This window comes from Protopterus annectens, chromosome 8.part1 (assembly GCF_019279795.1).
Source record: "Protopterus annectens isolate FY-2018-M chromosome 8.part1, PAN1.0, whole genome shotgun sequence".
NCBI lineage: Eukaryota > Metazoa > Chordata > Ceratodontiformes > Protopteridae > Protopterus > Protopterus annectens.
In genome coordinates, this window is record NC_056742.1 from 107,652,753 (window position 1) to 107,674,534 (window position 21,782).

Consider the following 21,782-nt stretch of genomic DNA (forward strand, 5'->3'; position numbering starts at 1 on the left):
AAAGAGCAAGTAAGCGAAAACCAAAGTATGCATAATGAATTGATGTATAAAAGTATAAAATATGGTATATAAAATATACATAGTACATAAATAAACAAAAACTACAAACCTTAATGCAGTAAACATTATTATAAAACTTCACAAACCCAGAAATATAATAATACAAAATAGTGCTGTTCATCTTTGTAAACTCTTTAGTTTCAACAAACTAGAGATTGAGCAGGTGTCATTTATACCTGGATAGCAGTACACGTACAGCCTCACCTGCCATAATAATTCAGCTTCTTCTAACTGTACAGATCTCGGACCACCCCTCTGATTAACTGGGATATGGTCAATAGCAATAAATTTAAAACTGTGGTTCAAATTAGTAACAGTATGTTTAGCTAGAGCATTTTCCATTTTTAAGGTCTTAATTGCGTATAAATGTAATAGATTCCACAGCACCTCTCAAAAAGATTATTAGTCCTTCATTTATAAAAAGCATTATTTACAAATCTACATATTTGCAAATGTATTCACATTTATGCTTATTTATTCGCATTCCTTTTTTCCAACTTATCATGTCTTTTAAACTGTTGATACTTATTTGACATACTTGAACCCCACTCCCTCCACAACAAAAACTGATTTTATGCAATATATCTGCTAAAATCCTTTTCCTATTTAAATATCATTTCATTCAATCTTTCATTTGAAATAACCCATACCATATAAAAAAATTATCCTTTCACATATCTTTTATTTTTGCTTTTATAATATCCATATATAATCATATTGATATATATCTTATTTGCATCCATAATATTGTCCAAAGCATTTTTTTCACATAACTTTTTTCATAGTTTCACAATTTTTTTTACATTTTAAGAAAACATGCTCTGCAGACTCTTCTTCTCCAAAAAGTAAACATTCTATTTAATGTTGCTTTTTATATGACATATGCCCTTTTACTGGTAACTGATTTATTATCAGTCTCCATACAAATCTTGACACTCTACTATCTTGCTACACCAAGCAAAATGCAAGAAAAACTCCATGGGGAATAAATGAAGCCAGCAAACAAAAAAATACCAAGAAAACTCAAACAGGCTGACTCCAAACACAGGCAAACAGAGCTGCAGCAAAAATTGCACAGTTCTAAATAGGCAGCAAAGGAACAAGAAATCCAAAATCCAAACACAGAGAGTTGGAACTGTTTGGAAAATTAACTTTCAATAAAAATAAATAAAAAACAGAAGGAACTTTTGTATATAGTTTCTTCAGATCTTTAGTAAAACATACAACCAACTCTGATGTTTAAATAGTATGACATAAGCAGACCTAGATCAAACTAACCAATAAAAGTACTGCAAAGTAAGTGAATGAAGTGCATTCTAAGAAAAGCCAAAACACTTAAAGAGCAGTATACACAAATAAACAACTAAATATATAAAATAAAATGTAACTATAAAAACAGTTATACTTTCAGCAATCTACAAGACTTTAAAATAGGTTTAATAGAAATATGTTCATTCAGGTCAGGTTCACAATCTGACCTGAAATTAAGAATCCATTTCAGCTCTGCTTTTTCTGTTTTATTAGTAACATCACCTAGACACTCTGTGGAAATAATGGAGTCAATGGCCATAAACATAAACTTGTGGACAGCAACTGCTTGTGTAATATGCTTAACTAATGCACTGGTCTCATTAGACCTCCTAATGCAGTATAGGTGGTCTCTGATTCTGTCACGAAGACTTCTGTTCATCTTCCCTGTATAAAAGGTAGCACATATAATGCAGTGAGACAGATAAACAATATTACAGATGTTGCAGTTTGCTGCAACACTTTGCTACATAATTTTATCCTTACTTTTATAGCCTTAATTACTTCTATTTCCCATTGATTTACATAATACTGTTGGTCATCAATCTTTATTTTCTATATTAGTATTTTTCTTGATTTTTTTTTATTTCTTCCCCCAATGTTTTTGTACTTTCATTTAACATTTTCCGTATTAAACTCTCATTATCTTCCTTTATCCACTTAGTACTTTATATAAGTCTAAAGAAACAGAATAAATAACTTGATTTAATATCCCCAATCCCCATGCCTCTTCAATAATATATAACACATTATTTTTCATCAAGTTTAAGCTAGAGCCCCATAAAAATAAAAAGTAATTGCATTATATCTTTTTCATGTTTTTCCTGAAATCATAAACACATTTGACAAATATGCTATCTTTCTCATTAATAATGAATTAAAAAAAATGAATTTTTTGAATGACAATCTATATGTTCTCCATATTTCTTTCATTACTTTTATCAGTTCTCTCATTCCATCATAATTGCATCATTACCAAATTGTATTCCAAACACTGATATTTCATTCATAGAAAAGTACACATACCCTTTTATCTCATTGCCCAAACCCTTATTTGATGATTATTTAATGTCATTCTCATTTCTTTTAAACATCCACTCAAACAAAACATCACCTTCATCATGTTTACTTTATTCTAAGCAACCTATGGTTATATCATCTGTATACATCAAAAGTATAGGAATCACCATCTTCTTTTTCATCACATATCTAGTGTCTCATATTTTATAAACTGCCTCGCTCACTATTACATTCATTATTGAGACAAACAGTATCCCACTCATTGGACACCCTTATCTTATACCACACTTCATATATATATTTCTTTACTCAACCATCCATTCACTACCACGCTCACTCTATTATTTTTAATGTCAACATGGAAACCTTCCTAATTTTATTACCTATACCATACATTTCCATTACTTCCCATAAGAAGTCATCATGTTTTGTTGCATCAAATGCTTTACTAATATCACCTACAAAAGGTTTCACATACTCGCTTCTATTTATAACATCATACTCAATTAGTTTCACAATCATTAATCATTCATGGCATACCTTATCCTTTATACTATATAGACTTTCTTCCATAATATCCTTCATTCTACCTTCTATTCTTTTCTGTATTATTTTCATAACATTTTATAATCTGCATTATTTAATACAATTGGCCCGAATTTCTTTATTCATTTTTTGAATTTTAATATTCCACTAAATAATTCTTTGTAAACAAATCCTTCATTTAGCCATTCATGCAATACATTTATAAAATACTTTCTTTGTCAATCCATTAAGTTCTTATACATTCCATATCCTATCCTATCAGGACCTGAAACCAAGTATACATTCACCTTCCTAAGCACCTGATCCATGTCACTCATGTTAATTTATTTTTCAAATTCTTCCTTAACTTATGATTTTTTTACTTCCCATACTCTATTTTCCTTCTTCTTACTCTAATACATACCTTTCACATACTGTACTACAATGCTCATAATTTGTCCTAGTGTTTTTTCTAGCTCTCATTTTGTACTTTTCATTTCTATCATTATACTACTGTCCTCCATTACTATTTTACTGAGATATGCAGGCATCTCTTTTCTTTTTCTTTGTAAATAATACTTTGGGTTAAACAACAACAATGCCTTAATTTTTTCAAGATTTCTTTTATATATTTCCTTTTCTCTGTCATAATATTCTCTTGTATTATTCTTCATATTTTCCTTTTTGTTTTTTACATCATTCTGCCATTGGGGTAAACATATATATATATATATATATATATATATATATATATATATATATATATATATATATATTTTTTTTTTAACTAAATATTCCATTCAGACCAATTTTTATAACAATCCATCATAGTTATATGATCTTTCCATAATTGCAATGCTGTCTATTTCCTACTTGCATTCCATCATTTCTTATTTATCCTTTTTATCCAATTTCCTGTTCTAATATATTCCTTTTCTTCTATCACCTCCATCCATACTGCAAAATGGTCTGAAAAACTCATTACAACTGCTTCACCTTCTGTAATACTCAAACATTCTGATAACACAAAATAATCAATTTCAGATCAAAGTATACCCCTTCTATAGGTCCTCTAATTTCTATTCCATACAACTAACTTACCACATTTTATAAACTCTGGTATATTTCTTACACTATTTGATTCCTTTTTGCATTTCTACTTTAAATCACAAATTAAAATCTCCTGCCATTATAAGTTTCATATTAATCACCACGTAATCTGATACCTAATGAAACAAATTATCTTTTTCCTTGATAGCAGCATAAGCATATAATGCTATAATCCTGTAAACATTGTATATCCATCTCACATCCACAAAAATTAGCCTTCCCCTCCTTACCAATGTTGCATCCAAAATTTTCTGTCTTTTTTACACAGTACAGCTACTCCAGAATAATGCTAATTTCCCAAGTTCCATATTATATTTCCACGCCACAATTTTTCTGTTTGTAATATTTTTTCATTTATTTTTTCATTTGTCAAAAAAAGTACATCCTCTAGCTCAATAACAGTCACATCACATTCATCATACCATTCCAAAATCCCTGTCCATCTTATTAAATTAATAATGCTGTTCACATTTTCTGAATTCACTGTAAAATTATTGCTTTAGCTTTTTTAACACAGAAGAATTTATATTTAAATCCTTTCCCCACCTGAATGTTTTCTGGTTTCATTTTTATACCTTTTCCTCACCATAATATTTTAAACTATATATATTACAGTTATCCATTTCCTTTCTTTTTATCTTTTATATTTATACCCCTACTTTTCCTTTTCCTATCTTTTACTATTTTTGTAATATTTTTTTTACCTTTTACTATTTTCTAATTTATATCTCTTCATCATTTATTTTAGAACATTCTTCAGTTTCACCTTCTTTACTTTTTTCCTTTTTTCTTAAACTTCCTTCAATCTCTAATTCCTCTAATACACTTTCTTCTTAGTTACGTTTTTGTTCTTTACTCTTGCTATATCCTTTTTGTTTCTTTATCAGAATCCATCCATAAATGACCCATTTGATTACATCTATAATATTTTCACTCACATTTTTTTCACATTGTGACTCATTTCCCCCAACAAAACATCTCTTTTTATCACATTTACCCATCAAATGATCTTCCTTGCCACAGGAAAAAAAAGTTTTGCATTTCCCCCCATATTTTACCACACCCATATTCCCTACAACATGTATCATCCTTGGAATATGTAAGATTATATCCCCATCCATCATCATCATCATCAGCCCCCATTTTTCCAGTTTTTTTCTACATGGGGTCAGGGTATTCTGTTAACTGTCACCAACTCTCTTGATTCAGTGCATACTCCTGCCTTCTTCAACACTCATGCCTGACTGTTGCAGATCTTCTTTTACACAATCCATCGACCTCTTTGCTGGACATCAGTGCTTCCTCTTACCTTCTTCCTGTCTTTCCCAAATCTTCCCCACCAGATTGTCTTCTGGTTTTCTGCACGTGTCCAAATCACTGTAATCTGTTTTCTTTGATCTTTTCTGCAATTGGAGCTACTTTGACTTCTGCTCTTATGTCCTAATGTCTTCATTTTCCCCACAGTATGCATCCTACATCATTCTCAGGCAGTTAATTTCCATCAGCTCTAGCTTCTTCAACTGTTCTGCCTTTACTTCCCAGGTTTCTGTACCATACAGTAGTACTGGTCGCACCACTGTCTTGTACACCTTACTTTTCAGCTTTTCTGGCATTCTTCTGTCATAGACTACACCTGACACTCTATGCCAGTTGGCTGCAGCCCCTCTGATTCTATCATTGATCTCTTCATTCAGACTTCCCTTCTCCTCAATCACCCCTCCCAGATACTTGAAGCTGTTTACCTGTTCCACCATCTTCCCTTCTATGTCTATTCTCACCTTCTTCTGATTTCCTCAGTTTGCTGCCATTACCACTATCTTATCTATGCTTAGTTTCATCCTATGTGCCTTCAGTTTTGCTTTCCATTCTCCTATCCTTTGCTGACGTTCTAGCTCATAGTCTGCCTGTAATGCCACATCATTTCCATACAGCAACTTTGTTGATCTGCCCTTCTGACCTGTTTGCTAATGTAGTCCATCACCAGTATGAACAGCAGTGGGCTGAACCCTGGTGTACACCCATCCCACTGGGAACCCCTCTGTGAGGCCAAACACTGTTTGTCCTTGAGTCATTGGGTCCTTGTACATAGCCTGCACTAATTCTATCAATGTTTCTGGGACTTCAAACCACCACAGTACTGTTCAGATCAGCTTTCTTGGGACCTTGTCATATGCTTTCTCCAAGTCTAGGAATGATCAGTTGGACTCTCTACTCACATCTAGTTTCTTCTGAAGAATTTGTCTCACTGCAAACATTGGGTCAGTTGTGCTGCATCTTAATCTGCATCCAAACTGCTCATGTCCCATTTTACATTCTGCTACACTGCATATCCATATATCAATCACCATCTCCAAAACTTTCATGCAATGTGGTTGGAGTTTGATGCCTCTGTACTGGCCATAGTTGTGGATGTCCCCTTTGTTCTTGTACACTGGCACAAGTATGCTTATTCTCCAATCATCTGGGATATGCCTTTTTCTCCACACTGCTATTAGTACCCTCAGAAGCCATTTCTCCCCTATCTCACCCAGCATCTTTATCATATCTGCTGTGACCTCATCTGAGCCTGCTGATTTCCCTGACTTCATTTTCCTTAGTGATATTCTTACTTCTAGGGTGGGCTCCTCTTCTTCTCTCATTGTAGGCTGTTTCTGGGGCAGTACAGTTTCTGTGGGGTTTTCTTCATTCAGAAGCTACTGGAAATACTCCTTCCATCTGCCTTTGATGTCCTGTGGACTGGTGAGCAGGTTGTTTCTGGAATCCCTTATGAAGGGTGTCTGGCTATCTTCTTTATCTTTCTCTTTTGGCCTTGCAACCTGATATAGTTTCTTTGTGCCACTTACTGACTCACTTTCCAGAAGCTGGTAGAGTGCCTTTGATGCCCTATTGTAACTTCTTTCTTGGCTTCTTTGTTAGCCAACCAGTAGTCCTTCCTAGCCTGATCAGTCCTTTCTATCTCCCACTTTTTTGTGCTCTCCTTCTTTCTTTTGATGACTTCCTAGACTTATGCATTCCACCACCAGCTTTCCTTATGTACCTTATTTCCATACCTGGCTCAGCTACATATCTTTCTGTAGTCCTAACACATGTTGTTTTTAGGCACAGCCATTCTTGTGCAACTCCATCTATTTCCTCATCTTCTTGGGATGCTAGTGCCATAAGTAATTCCTTGAACAGTTGTACTTTCTCTCCAGTCAACTTCCAGGTTTTCAGCCTGGTCTCTGTTGACCTTAGAGCCTTCTCTGACCTGCTTGCAGCTGATTGTGGCAACTAGTGGTTTATGCTGTGGGCTGACTGTTTCACTCGGAATGACTTTGCAATCATGGATTCTACCCCACTGCCTTTTCCTTACTAGGAGGAAATCTACCTGAGTTGCATGTTGGCTACTCTTATATGTGATCTTGTGACTGTCTCTCTTTATGAACCAAGTGTTGGATACTATCAAGCCATTTGTTGGACAGAAGTCTAGAAAGGCTTCTCCTTCTTTATTCCTGTTGCCACCCATGTGGACCCAGATAGTCCTCATATCCTGTTCTGTCTGTCCCGATATGTGCATTCAAGTCACCCACTATCAACACCAATTCATGTTGTCCTGCTTTATCTAGCAGATTCTGCAACTGCTGTCTGAATGCACTCTTTTCCTCACTATCACAACCATGCTGTACAGCATAGGCTTAGATTATGAATACTGCCCTATCATTACACTGGAGTCTGATTGCCATGAGTCTGTCATTAATTCTGATGATATCTCTCACTGCCTTCTTAAGCTTCTCTCTCACCACAATTCCTACACCACTTCTAGCCTGTCCCCCTCCTGAGTAGTAGAGTCTGGATCCCAAGCCAAGTGACTTTGCTGCACTGCCCTTCCATCTTGTCTCTTGGATACATAGAATGTGCAGCCTCCTCCATATCATCCCTTCCAAGCTGCATTCTGTCAATGAATCTACATTAAGTGTAGCAATTCTCAGTTCATGTTTGGCAGGTTGGTTGGTTTTATGTCCAGCTTTCGCTCAACAGAGCTATCCTAGGTAACCCAGGCTGAGCAACTAGACACTGGCCAGACAGGACTGCTGAGCTTTATGGCAGGCACACACTGGCCAATAGGGGCACATATACACCTCCCACCATTAGCAAGGGTCCCTGGCATAGGTCAAAGTAGGCCGGGTCTTCAACCCACTTATGACCGATAACTACCCATCCCCATTTTGGTGACATTAGTCAACATGACCAAATCACCTAGAGCCATATTTTACACCATCAAGTGGCTAGCCCTGCCAGTCTGTGATCCATGTTCTCCTATCTTGAGGATACTGTGCACCACAGTAGATGACCAAAGTGGTTGGTCTGTTCAACTCTTCCCTTTATAGGGCACCATGTGGAATCTGTGCTGCTGCCCACAGCTCCATTCTGTGGTGAGATTGAAATGGAAGCACTCAGTGTGTTTTTCGGTCATGGGATAAACCCCACGGAGACACAGGGAGAACATGTAAACTTCAAACAGGCATTGGTAAGAGGTCAGGATCAAACCTTGTACCTTGTGCATGGGAGGCAAAGACCTTAACCATTATACCAACTGAACTTATATTCCCATCCACCATTCCATAAACCCCTGTTATCATCTACTTTTGAAATGTCCATTACACTACTTCTTGTAAATGTCTTTTCAAAGTCTCTTTTTCAACATCTCTGTGAAACTGCACACATAATTTTTGTATCCCTGTTACATGTTTTTACTAGATATAAATTCCAGGGATCATCATTTCTTTTTTATATTCACATAAGAAACTCTCCATGTTATATCCAGTCTGAAATACAATGTCACAAAAAGCCTCCTTTATTTAATAAAATAAATGCTTTTACATCTTGAGCTTTTATATTCAAAGGTATAATTATAGTGTCCCACATGTTATAACCATTCAGTTCTTTATCCTCTTTACTCTGAATTCCAGCAATGTTTCCTTTTTTGTTCTCCTCTCATTTTGTTTTTATGTCTTTTATCTTTAATCCCTTCTGCAACAGTTTCTGCATATGATTTTTTTAAACTGGTCTGCAACACTCTTTTTTGAAAGTTACTCTGCCTCCTATTTCTGTATTTTGTCCATTATATCTCCCAAGATACATCCATGCAATTTCCTGGTTCTGTATGAATATTTCTTATAATATATAATTCTGAAGCCCTCCCAACTGGAGGGTTGTAGCAACACATTCACCCTTTGAAGAATCATGCAGCTCCTTCTCAGTAAACATCTCCAGCTGGAAAACACTCTCCAAATCCTCCAAAATTGTAGAAATGTTTTTTTACATCTCAACACTCCTCATTTCTATTCTTTCACCATGATCTCCTTCTTGTAGACTACACTCATAGCTGGCCTTAGGCATAGGCCAACTAGGCGGCCGCCTAGGGCGCCGCTTTAATAGCGGCACTTTTCCAGTATTTATTTGATCGGTCGAGGCCCGGGTTAACAACGACCGCCACCAGTACTGTTAGCCAACAGGGTTCTGGCAGAAATTGGGCTACTGTTGGCCGAAGAAGAAGAGGAGGGGGAAGGCATGCCCGAAGAAGAAGAGGAGGGGGAAGGCATGCCCGAAGGCAGGAAGAGAGGAGGAAGGTTAGGAGTGTAGTACTGAGGGTAGGAACTTTGAATGTTGGCAGTATGACTGGTATAGGGAGAGAGCTAGCTGATATGATGGAGAGAAGGAAGGTTGATATATTGTGCATGCAAGAGACCAGATGGAAGGGAAGTAAGGCCAAATGTATAGGAGGTGGGTTCAAATTGTTCTATCATGGTGTGGATGGCAGAAGAAATGGGGTAGGGGTTATCCTAATGGAACAGTATGCCAGTAGTGCTTTGGAGGTGAAGAGAGTGCTGATAGAGTGATGTTTATGAAGCTTGAAATTGATGGTGTAATGATGAATGTTGTTAGTGCATATGCTCCACAACTTGGGTGTGCGATGGATGAGAAAGAAAAATTTTGGCGTGAGTTGGATGAAGTGGGGGTGAGTGTACCCAAGGGTGAGAGACTAGTGATTGGAGTGGACTTCAATGGGCATGTTGGTGAAGTGAACAGAGGGGATGAGGAAGTGATGGGTAGGTATGGTGTTAAGGAGAGGAATGCAGAAGGTCAGATGATTGTGGATTTTGTGAAAAGGATGGACATGGCTGTGGTGAATACGTATTTTAAGAAGAGGGAGGAGCATAGGGTGACGTACAAGAGTGGAGGAAGATGCACACAGGTGGATTATATCCTATGTAGGAGGGCCAGTCTGTAGGAGATTGGAGATTGTAAAGTGGTGACTGGGGAAAGTGTAGTTAAGCAGCATAGAATGGTGGTCTGCAGGATTATGTTGGTGATCAAGAAGTGGAGGAGGAGTGTGAAAGCAGTGCCAAGGATTAAATGGTGGAAGTTAAAAAAGGGTGATTGTGAGGTGGAGTTCAGGGAAGAGTTAAGACAGGCACTGGGAGGCAATGAAGAGTTACTGAATAGCTGGGTAACTACAGCAGAGCTAGTAAGGGAGACTGCTAGGAAGGTGCTTGGTGTGACATCTGGACAGAGGAAGGAGGAGAAGGAGACATGGTGGTGGAATGAGGAAGTACAGGAGAGTATACAGAGGAAGAGGCTGGCGAAGAAGAAGTGGAATTGTCAAAGAGATGAAGAAAGTAGACATGAGTATAAGGAGATGAGGCGCATGGCAAAGAGAGAGGTGGCGAAGGCTAAGGATAAGGCATATAGAGAGTTGTATGAGAGATTGGACACTAAAGAGGGAGAAAATGACCCATACAGATTGGCTAGACAGAGGGATAGAGCTGGGAAAGATGTGCAGCAGGTAAGGGTGATAAAGGACAGTGAGGGAAACGTACTCACAAGTGAGGAGAGTGTGTTGAGTAGATGTAAAGAGTACTTTGAAGGGCTGATGAATGAAGAAAATGAGAGAGAGAGAAGATTGGATGATGTGGGGATAGTGAATCAGGAAGTGAAGCAGATTAGCAAGGAGGAAGTAAGGACAGTTATGGAGAGGATGAAGAATGGAAAGGCTGTTGGCCCAGATGACATACCAGTGGAAGCACGGAGGAGTAGAAATGGCAGTGGAATTTTTAACCAGATTGTTTAATGAAATTTTGGAAAGTCAGAGGATGCCTGAGGAGTGGAGAAAAAGTGTTTTGGTACCTATCTTTAAGAATAAGGGTGATGTGCAGAGCTGCAGTAACTACAGAGGGATAAAATTGATCAGTCACAGCTTGAAGTTATGGGAAAGAGTAGTGGAAGCTAGGTTAAGAAGGGAGGTGATGATTAGTGATCAGCAGTATGGTTTCATGCCAGGAAAGAGCACTACAAATGCGATATTTGCTCTGATAGTGTTGTTGGAGAAATACAGAGAAGGTCAGAAGGAGTTGCATTGTGTCTTTGTGGACTTAGAGAAAGCATATGACAGGGTGCCTAGAGAGGAGTTGTGGTATGTTGTATGAAGAAGTCGGGAGTGGCAGAGAAGTATGTAAGAGTGGTACAGGATATGTACAAGGGTAGTGTGACATTGGTGAGGACTGCGGAGGGAGTGACAGATACGTTTAAGGTGGAGGTGGGATTACATCAAGGATCAGCTCTGAGCCCTTTCTTATTTGCAGTGGTGATGGACAGGTTGACAGATGAGATTAGACAGGAGGCCCCATGGACTATGATGTTTGCAGATGACATTGTAATATGTAGTGAGAGTAGGGACTAGGTTGAGGAGACCCTGGAGAGGTGGAGATATGCTTTAGAGAGGAGAGGAATGAAGGTTAGCAGGGCTAAAACAGAATATATGTGTGTAAATGAGAGGGAAGGTAGAGGAATGGTGAGAATGCAGGGAGTAGAGTTGGTAAAGGTGGATGAGTTTAAGTACTTGGGATCAACAGTTCAGAGTAATGGTGAGTGTGGAAGGGAGGTGAAGAAGAGAGTACAGGCAGGATAGAATGGGTGGAGAAGAGTGTCAGGAGTGATTTGTGACAGACGGGTACCAATAACAGTGAAAGGGAAGGTCTACAAGAGGGTAGTGAGACCAGCTATATTATATGGGTTGGAGACGGTAGCATTGTCGAAAAGGCAGGAGTCAGAGCTGGATGTGGCAGAGTTAAAGATGTTAAGATTTGCACTGGGTGTGACTAGGATGGACAGGATTAGGAATCAGTATATTAGAGGGTCAGCTCAGGTTGGACAGTTTGGAGACAAAGCAAGAGAGATGAGATTGCATTGGTTTGGACATGTGCTGAGGAGGGATGCTGGGTATATTGGGAAAAGGATGCTAAGGATGGAGCTGCCAGGTAAGAGGAAAAGAGGAAGGCCTAAGATGAGGTTTATGGATGTGGTGAGAGAGGACATGCAGGCAGTTGGTGTGAAAGAGCATGATGCAGAGGACAGGAAGAAATAGAAACAGATGATCCACTGAGGCGACCCCTAATGGGAACAGCCGAAAGAAGATGATGATGATTTGGTGTAGGTAGACCAGGATGGGGGCACTGGGTGGTGTGGTGGGGTGTGCCGTGGTGCCCTTTTGCCTAGGGCACCAGTTGACCTAAGGCCACTCCTGATTACACTCCCAGATGCCTTTTGACAAATGAAAAAATATTGCAGAGAAATTGTGGGGTGGAAATATAATATGGAACTTAGGAAATGAGCATTATTCTGTAGTAGATGTACTGTGTAAAAGGACAGAGAAGATTTTGGATGTAACATTGGTAAGGAAGGGAAGGCTGATGAATGGGACACAAACCCTCACTCACCAGTTCAAAGACTATGATGCCCTGACCAAATTTCCCCTAGTAGTACTAATACCATATTTAAGTCTCCACTTAAAAGATACCACTAGCCTGATGGGACTAACCTGGTCAACAAAGGATAAATATCAAAATAAATACAATTCATGTTTATTCATTATACAGTACGTATATGTTTTACTTCTTTTTAACAATTATCATTCATTCCATCATTACATAACTTACTTAGTTCTCATACTTCTTCTTGAACATTATTCTGTATAAACTGTTTCAACAAATTTCATTTATGTCTACGCAATTTATTCCTACAGTTTTTTTTTTTTAAAGTTCTAGCAACCCTAACATTAACCTGCATTTGGAAAATTCTTCCAGATGAGTATAACTCATTCTTGGACTCTTTTTTTAAAAAATTATTTGTGTGTGTGTGTGTGTGTGTGTGTGTGTGTGTGTGTGTGTGTGTGTGTGTGTGTGTGTGTGTGTGTGTGTGTGTGTGTGTGTGTGTTTTTCTGATATATTTGCTTTATGTGAATGTCATTAAGAATGGTATCATAGATTACTTTTATTCCATTATGTTTTTATCTGTTACATTCCTACCATGTTATTGCTGTTATATTTACATCTTCATATTATAAATTATGTTTATATGTATCTGTCTATCATGGTGTGCAAATATCTACAAACTACCTACTTTCTTATGTCATCTGAGTGTTGTGGTTATGAAGTTACATACAGTACTGTGCTAATGGAGGACATGGTGTGTTATATTGTAGAGGGATTACAGCTGACTGAAGTATTAGCTAGCCATAGAGAAAACAGTAAGCAAGTCAAGGAGAACCCCATGTTTGAAAGAGAACTTTATGTTTGATCATAGAGGACAAAGGTTATAGAGAATGGCCTAGAGTCCATTACTGACTGCTTCTAATTTGCTGAATATTTTGATTTATGGCGTGGAGTAGAGATTAAGGAATTAATGGGCCAGATTCCAAAAGAATTGTTCTAAGTGTTAGTCTGCCCTGCTTCTGAAATATCTGTTTAAGTGACTTACTTTGGTGTAGGGTATATCTATAAACTATGGGGACCAGATTTCGAAATAACTGCTCTTAGCCTGCTCCTCATTGTAAGCAGTCACTGTAAATGGTCAATTACACTGAGAGCAAGTCTTTTGTAATAAGGGCCAAAGTACATGTAAAACTTATGCTGAATTTTGTTTGTAGCATTTTAGACAGTATGTCTTTCAGTGGCTTTTTGTCTCCAAAAGCCAAATCACAGAAGTATATTATGGATATAAAATAGGGCATTTCTAGTTTAGCAACAGTAAAAATCCATGTTTTTCTTTGTTTTATGTTAACTTTTGATAAATATGTTTAATATGATTTTTTTCCTTCAGAAATAATTCATTTTTAATATATCTTTTTAAGGTAACTATGAAGAACTTAAACCACAAAATGCCTTTGACTTTTGGATGACACCTTCATTTGGGCAAATAGCATTAGCGTTTCTTCAGGCATCATTTGCATTCAGTGGATGGAATTTCTTGAATTATGTAACAGAAGAATTAGTTGAGCCCCGAAAGTGAGTTTCACTTAATGTCATTAATGTGTTTAATTTTTTTTTGTATTTATCTGCTGCCAAGATAAAAAAAAAAGATGACTGGATTATTCAGAATACCACAATCATATTGCCTGTTGCCTAACATTTGACAAATTGTCTGCAGACTACCTTTAGTTTAATCCCGTTTTTTTGTAAAATCTGGTGGATGAGGTTTAAACCTCAATATAGTACATTTATGTTAAGTATTAGTGTTTAAGATATTACAGCAAGTCCATGTATTTCCTTGATATCAGCATCCTCTATTTGAAACAGAGGTAACAACCAAGGATAAGCAGTTTTGTCCAAAACTGATTTCTTCAGTTCCAGATCATAAAACCTGTGATCTGGATCTGCAAAAGCCATTTTTGAGTGAAAATGCTTATTCCGGGTTGTAACCACTAATTCACATAAAGTCTCTAGAAATTAAGAAAATACACCGACTCTAAACTTTAGGATTTAACATTAACACTATACCCTGTAAATACTTAGTGTTCAAACATATATATTTTACAACAGTCATAATATAAAGTGCCTTTAGTAAGCCATTTAACTTATTGTTTCTAGAGAATAAAATAGCCACCACATTTTTTTTTAAATAATAGGGGCTGTTCCCACTGCAGACACTATACTTATCCACCTCCTTTGTTTGTATAAACAACACACTTTTATTGTCCATTGTTGCAAAAATAAGTGCTGTACTGAGTATCTACCAGATCTGTATACAGTGTAATTACTAGATGCACAGAAAGCCAGCCCCTGTGGCACATGGGAAAAAAGTCCTGTCCATGACCAGATTAATCTGCTTCAAGTGGCAACTTCAGTGTTGAAGGAGCTGATGGGGGGATGATTAGGCAATATCTCCTCACCATTTTCAGGAACAAAAGTATGGACCTTTTGTGGGCATGACCAGGGCACTTTCCCCAGAGGTAAGCTCAGAGCTGTGATATGAGGTGTCTGCCAGTTGTTAGGTGAAGATGTACAGAAGAGCATGTCACCATGTAGGCGGAGATGGTTGCTTCACCACGCCACTGTATGTGGTTTATGAAACATAAGCCAGCTAAGCAGAGATCCTTATGGCTCACAACAAAAGTCCTGGGGCAGTTTGAGTGATACTGAGACCAGAATGCTTTCCTCTCCTCTCTATCTCTTTCATCCTTTACTGCAGGGGGGGTAGTTTTCTGGTCTGTGAAGGTTATGCTGGCCAAGGAGTTTGGACACTGATGAAGTACACTGGCCAGTGATGATCCAGCTGGACACCTCTATCTTGCTACTTGATATGTATTAAATGCACAATTATAACCTGACATGTTGCACAGCTTAATACATTTTGTTTTTCATCTTCAGTGATCACAAAACATTACAAAGCTGGTACAAGCTATAATAAATGCAATGCAACAGCAGATGGCTATGGTACAGTTGTGGCAGGTATAGTGACTCTGTTTAGACTTATACAAAATGTCTATGTAAATGAAGAAGTATGCATGGTAACTGCTTTAGTGAGGCAGATGTCTATAACATAACACAGATGCCATTTTAAAATCAATCATTGCTTATTTATTAAAAACTTGCAACTAATTAATTATTGAACTTCTTTTACTTATTAGGAATCTACCTCGTGCAATATTCATATCGATTCCACTGGTTACATTTGTGTACACATTCACCAATATTGCATATTTCACTGCAATGTCACCTCAAGAATTGTTGTCATCAAATGCTGTTGCTGTTGTAAGTAGTACATTACACCTATGTTTTAATTTATTAAGCTGTTTGGTTTGTGTTTTCCATAGCTAAATTGTTGCTCCATGTTCTATTTTTATGCTTTCTCTCTTCATTTTAGACATTTGGTGAAAAGCTACTGGGAGTAATGTCATGGATTATGCCAATATCTGTAGCTCTGTCTACCTTTGGTGGAATCAATGGATATCTTTTCACCTCATCAAGGTGAGATTTATCTACCAATGTTTTATTATTTTTCACATAGCTTATTATTGACTAAAATGTTCATACATTTAAATTTCCTTTTTAATAACTCTAGTAGATTAGATATGACACCTAACAGCCATCAGCTCTTGATTATAATTTTATATACTTAGTGCTACAGAGTTATACATGTTTATATGTGTGTGTATATGTATATATATATATATATATATATATATATATATATATATATATATATACACACACACGCACACACACACACACATATATATTTATATATATATATATATATATATATATATATATATATATATATATATATATATATATATATATATATATATATATATATATATATATATATATATATATATATATATATATATATAAATATATATATATATATATATGATAGATATCAGTAAAGTAATACTTTTTGTTAATTGGAAGGACTGGCATTTAAACAAATTTTTTAAATGTAATACAAAGAACTGATGAAACATAGATTTGTTTATTTGATGTCAATGTTTTATAACAGTAAAACTTCAGTGAGATGACTTTCCTGCAGCAAGGAACTCATCCTTTAAATTTTAATCCCACAAACTAATAAATTTCACTTTTTTATCCCCATTCAGATGTTTAGCCCTCAACGTCATATTCTCTAATAGCAATAGCCCATGTATGCATATCCATCCATCTATCCACAACCACTTTTTCCCATTTTTTGCACATGAGGTTGGAGTGTCACTTCAACAGTGATAGTCATCTAGAGCCAAGGTTCACACTGCCTGGTATGCATGGATTTACTTATAATTTTCTGTTCATAATTTTATTTTTGCCCACCCCAAAACTTGGACCGAACCACAAACGGAGGGGGAGTATCAATATTTGTCAAAGATACCCACACCTCCAGGTTGGTGGCACAGCACGAAGCATCAGAGACTATCCATGTGCAACTAACAGTGGGTAAAACTGCCTTCCAGTTTATAGCCTGCTACAGACCACCCTCCCAAACCTAAGAACCCCACTCAGCCTTCCTGAGAACACTGGAAAATATGAAGGTCTCTCCAAACACCATTATATTGGGTGACTTCAACTACCCAAACATAGACTGGGAGCATTACTCTTGCTCCAACACCCTAGCTCAAAGGTTCCTAGAATTTATAAACTCAAATGCTATGGAACAACTTGTTACCACTCCCACAAGAGGGGAAAACATACTGGACCTGATCATCACCAACATGGGGTCTCTATGCTCCAGACCAGAAGTGTATCCCTCACTGGTAAGATCAGACTATAAACTAATCTCACTGGATATTCACAACCCGACCCCACCCCCTGCCCTGAAAACCACAGTGAAAACTTCTCTAAAGCAAATTTCACACTCCTCAAAACCGAGGTGGAATCCTTCAAAGCCCCCGGGCATGTGGAAAATACGTCCCAGACCGCAGAATCCTTTATAAACGCATTCTATGAACACCTTCAGGAATGCATGGAACATGCAATCCTAAATAAAACCAAGACCCAATCCTCCAAAGGCAGGCATCCTGTCTGGTGGACCCCAGCCATAAACAAACTATACAATAGAAGGAGGAAGCTACTACATAATAGAGCAAAATCCCAAAAAGGGAAGGCATCTCTGATCAGTATTAGCAAAAAACTATGGGCACTCATAAAATCATCTAAGGCCAGCTTCGAGAGAAAAATTGCACAGGACACTAAGGATAATCACAAGACTTTCTTTAGTTATGTTAGGAACCTGGGTGGGAATTCCCAGATATGCTCAGAATTAGTCCAAACTGACAAAAAATACACCGAAGCCACAGACATTGCCAACATCCTAGCTGACAGGTTCAGCGGAAACTTCTCCCCCCCCTCCCCACCAAAAGGGCAAATATCTATCACAGCAGAGTGCTGCCCCCCTGACATCTCAGATGCTCAGGTAAGAGCCGCCCTCTCCAAAGCAAAAAACACAGGATCAATGGGACCAGACGGTGTCCCGGGCTGCGTCCTACATGAACTCCAAGAAGAGCTAAACCCAAACATAAAACTACTGTTCAATCTCAGCCTTACTACAGGATATGTACCCAAAGAGTGGCGTACAGCAACAGTGGTCCCACTCCACAAAGGTGGTGCCTCAACGGATCCTGGAAACTATCGCTCCATAATCCTGACTAGCTTGGTCTGCAAAGCTATGGAAAGGATCATCATGGACCTCATAAATAAAGATATTGGGGACCTACAGACACTGGATCCTACCCAGTTCAGCTTTGTTAAGGACAGATCCTGCCTCTTAAACCTGGTCAATTTCTTTGAAACAGTCACCAAGGCCATTGACGAGGGGAAGATTGTCCACACAGCCTACCTGGACTTCGCAAAAGCCTTCAATACAATACCCCACTCGGGCATTATAGATAAGCTCACCAGCTTAAATATAAACCCCTATGTCACTAGATGGGTTGCATAACTTCTGGACATAACTAGTAGAGACACTCAAGTTGAAGAGATGATGGAGGGTTTTTGCTAGGTGAGACTTTACACTTCTCAGCAAACATCCAGGAATTTTGTCAGAAATCAATGAAGGAGTGTGTTTAATTTTGGAAAGTGACAAAAGGATTTTGTCCAAATTGATCTCAGGGGAGTGGGTGACGAGCAATGACGGGGACAGTGGAGATGGTATGTTGAATGAATTTGGAAGAGAATTTATCCACATGAATATTAGCAATGTTCTTCATGTCAGATAAGGAAGTACCATTAAAATAAGTTTAGTACAAATTGTATGTTACTTCTAAACTTCCTAAAATAGATGAAGAAGATGTTATGATTTCCATTTGAAATAATTGCAGTTGTTTATAGTTGGCCTTACATTAACCAATGGTAGGTTTTATAGACTTAATTACAGGTTTTGCCATCCTTTTATAATGATGAAGTGAACTTCTACCAGTGATATCCAAGAATTGTTTTTCTTTTTTTGCCATAGAGTTTGTTAATGTGGTAGCTCCACCATATGGGCTTGGTTCTAAACTTCCCATTATGTTTGCATTAGATTCATATGGATGCCTCAATACATCTAACCAATAGACAGTAAAATAAAAGGTAGTAGTTAGTGGCCTGAGTTACATAGTTAATAAGAAGCTATACTATTTGTGATTATCAATAAGATCAATACACAGTAGATAAATGTTTTGGGAGTAATTCCCTAAATGTAGAGAAAATATTAGGGGCCACAAAGCAGGTTGTCAAAGAGAAGGTCACAGAAAGATGGTCAGATTTGCCTAGGAAGGGGGTAACAAGCAAGGTGGTACATTAGGGGAAATGTTTGTAAGGACAAACTCAAGAATATTAATACCTCTGGTAGATTGGGGGGGGGGGATTGGTCAACTTTATTAGCATTTACAAAATCCAGAAATCTCTGGGTATATTTGTTGTAGGTAGTAAATGCTTGCTGGTTTATCAGTCATTCAAAAGAAATATATTTGGTTCAACTTTTAACTTTTCTAGCTGGTTAGGGTTTTCTGCATGGAGGCCAAAGATGGGGATCTATAATAGGCTAAAATATGATAAATAATTTTATTGAGTGCAACCATGACTTCAACCAGTTCTGTAGTTGTATCATCAGAAATCTGCTGACAGGCAATGGGGTTATAAATGTATTTTAATTTAATTTTATTTATTTATTTATATTTGATTACTGGAAAAATCCAACTGGGTATGTGCCCATTTACAGTAGAGACCCAGGAGAAAAGCTCCAATGTGCTGTGAAAACATTTTAAGAATATTTTTACAATTTCCAAAAATAATAAAAAGAAAAAAATCTGCAGTTTAAATAATTACACCAAATTAGACCTACGGTGAAAACATTGGTTAAGAATATAAACAACTTTTATGACAATGATTCAGTATTTAGAGAACTTTTAACCAGTTTATAGAAAAATTAAATAATTTAGCATAATACAAACAGAAACTGCAATATGAAGTGAGGAAAAAAACAGTAATAAGGTATATTTAGAAAGAAAGTCTGGGGTAGAGAAATTGATTGAATTAAGAAAGTGAATAAACAAAGGAAAGTAAGGTATAAATAGTTACTTGTTCATATTTAAGGATGTAGTTTATCCTGGGGTGAGCAAGAACAGAACAATATATAGACCTTTTCATGGGATATCTAGAGGAACAACTCCTATACAATGACAACCACAATATATTTTTGGACCAGATAGACATTTGAAGATGCTACCTGGATGATTGTTGGATGGTGTGGTGGAGTGATGTGCTGTATGCCAAGGAGTTTATAGAATACCTCAATGAAAATAAATGGAGTATCCAATTTAGACTTAATATTGAACATCATAATATCACTATCTTGGATGTGTCTATTACTAGACAGACAGATCATACATTGGAAACACAGGTTTATAGAAAGTTTCCACAGTACAACACCTTATTACATGCTTCTAACCATCACCCATGCCACATCATCCAAAATATCCCCAAATATATCCTTCCCCCGTCTCCTTAAGCACAAACAACCCGTAATATGCAAATTTTCAACTCCCAAATCTTCTCTAATGCCTTACAGCAGATAAACTGGAACCCTCTAAAGTACCTTCCTTTAGTCACTGCTGTCTCACACTTCAATACAGTTTTTACTGATCTACTAAATAGTTTTGCCCACTGCAGAACCAAAAGACTCAAATCCAAAATGGTCCCCTGGCTAACCAAAGACACTAAAGTCCTTATGCATCTCTAAGAAAAACCTGGAAATACTATAAAAAATTCAAAAGTCTCAACGCTCTTGCCGAATATAAGCAACTCTGAAATCAAGTAAAAAAAACAAATAACCATCGACTGTAAATCCTACTATCTTAAACTTCAAAATAACCATAAAACCAGCTCAAAAAAGTTTTGGAATAGCATTGCATCAATACTATCTCCAGGCAAACAAGAGAACCCCTGCCCTGACCCTGACTCACCTGACCTTCACCTAGCCACCCAATTCAATTCCTTTTTCATTGACTCCATAGGCAAACTCACCTCATCTTTTCCTAATAATACCCCCCAACGTATCTGAAACCAAGGATTTAATCTCCAATAACTCTCTGCCCCCCTCTTTCACTCTCAAATCTATTCCTACCAACACTATAAAAAAGCTCCTACTAAAGTTAAAACCTTGTTTTAATGCCCCAGATGATATTCCATCCAACTTCCTCAAGCTAGCCGCTGATGGCATAGCCCTTCCCATCAGCATCCTAATAAACCGCTCCATCCAGGAATCCTATGTACCACACCTCTGGAGAAAAGCCCTCATCATCCCTCTCCACAAAGGAGGTCACAACTTTTCTATCTCCAACTTTTGCCCTATTGCTATCCTGTCCCCTATCTCCAAGATACTCTAAAAATGTATTCACCTGCAACTTTTACCCTACCTCCTTGACAACCAATTACTGACTCCTACACAACATGGGTTTAGACTAGGTC

At 37.3% G+C, this 21,782-nt stretch overlaps 1 protein-coding gene across 1 annotated transcript in view; it reads left to right on the top strand.

Annotated features, from left to right (window-relative positions):
• The window catches only part of SLC7A10 (solute carrier family 7 member 10), a 363,114-nt gene that overhangs the window by 236,333 nt on the left and 104,999 nt on the right, over positions 1 to 21,782 (top strand). The window contains exons 5-7 of the mRNA XM_044081727.1: positions 14,192 to 14,345; positions 15,968 to 16,091; positions 16,204 to 16,307. Of these exons, the coding sequence (XP_043937662.1) occupies positions 14,192 to 14,345; positions 15,968 to 16,091; positions 16,204 to 16,307 (382 nt within the window). The remainder of the gene's footprint in view (positions 1 to 14,191; positions 14,346 to 15,967; positions 16,092 to 16,203; positions 16,308 to 21,782) is intronic.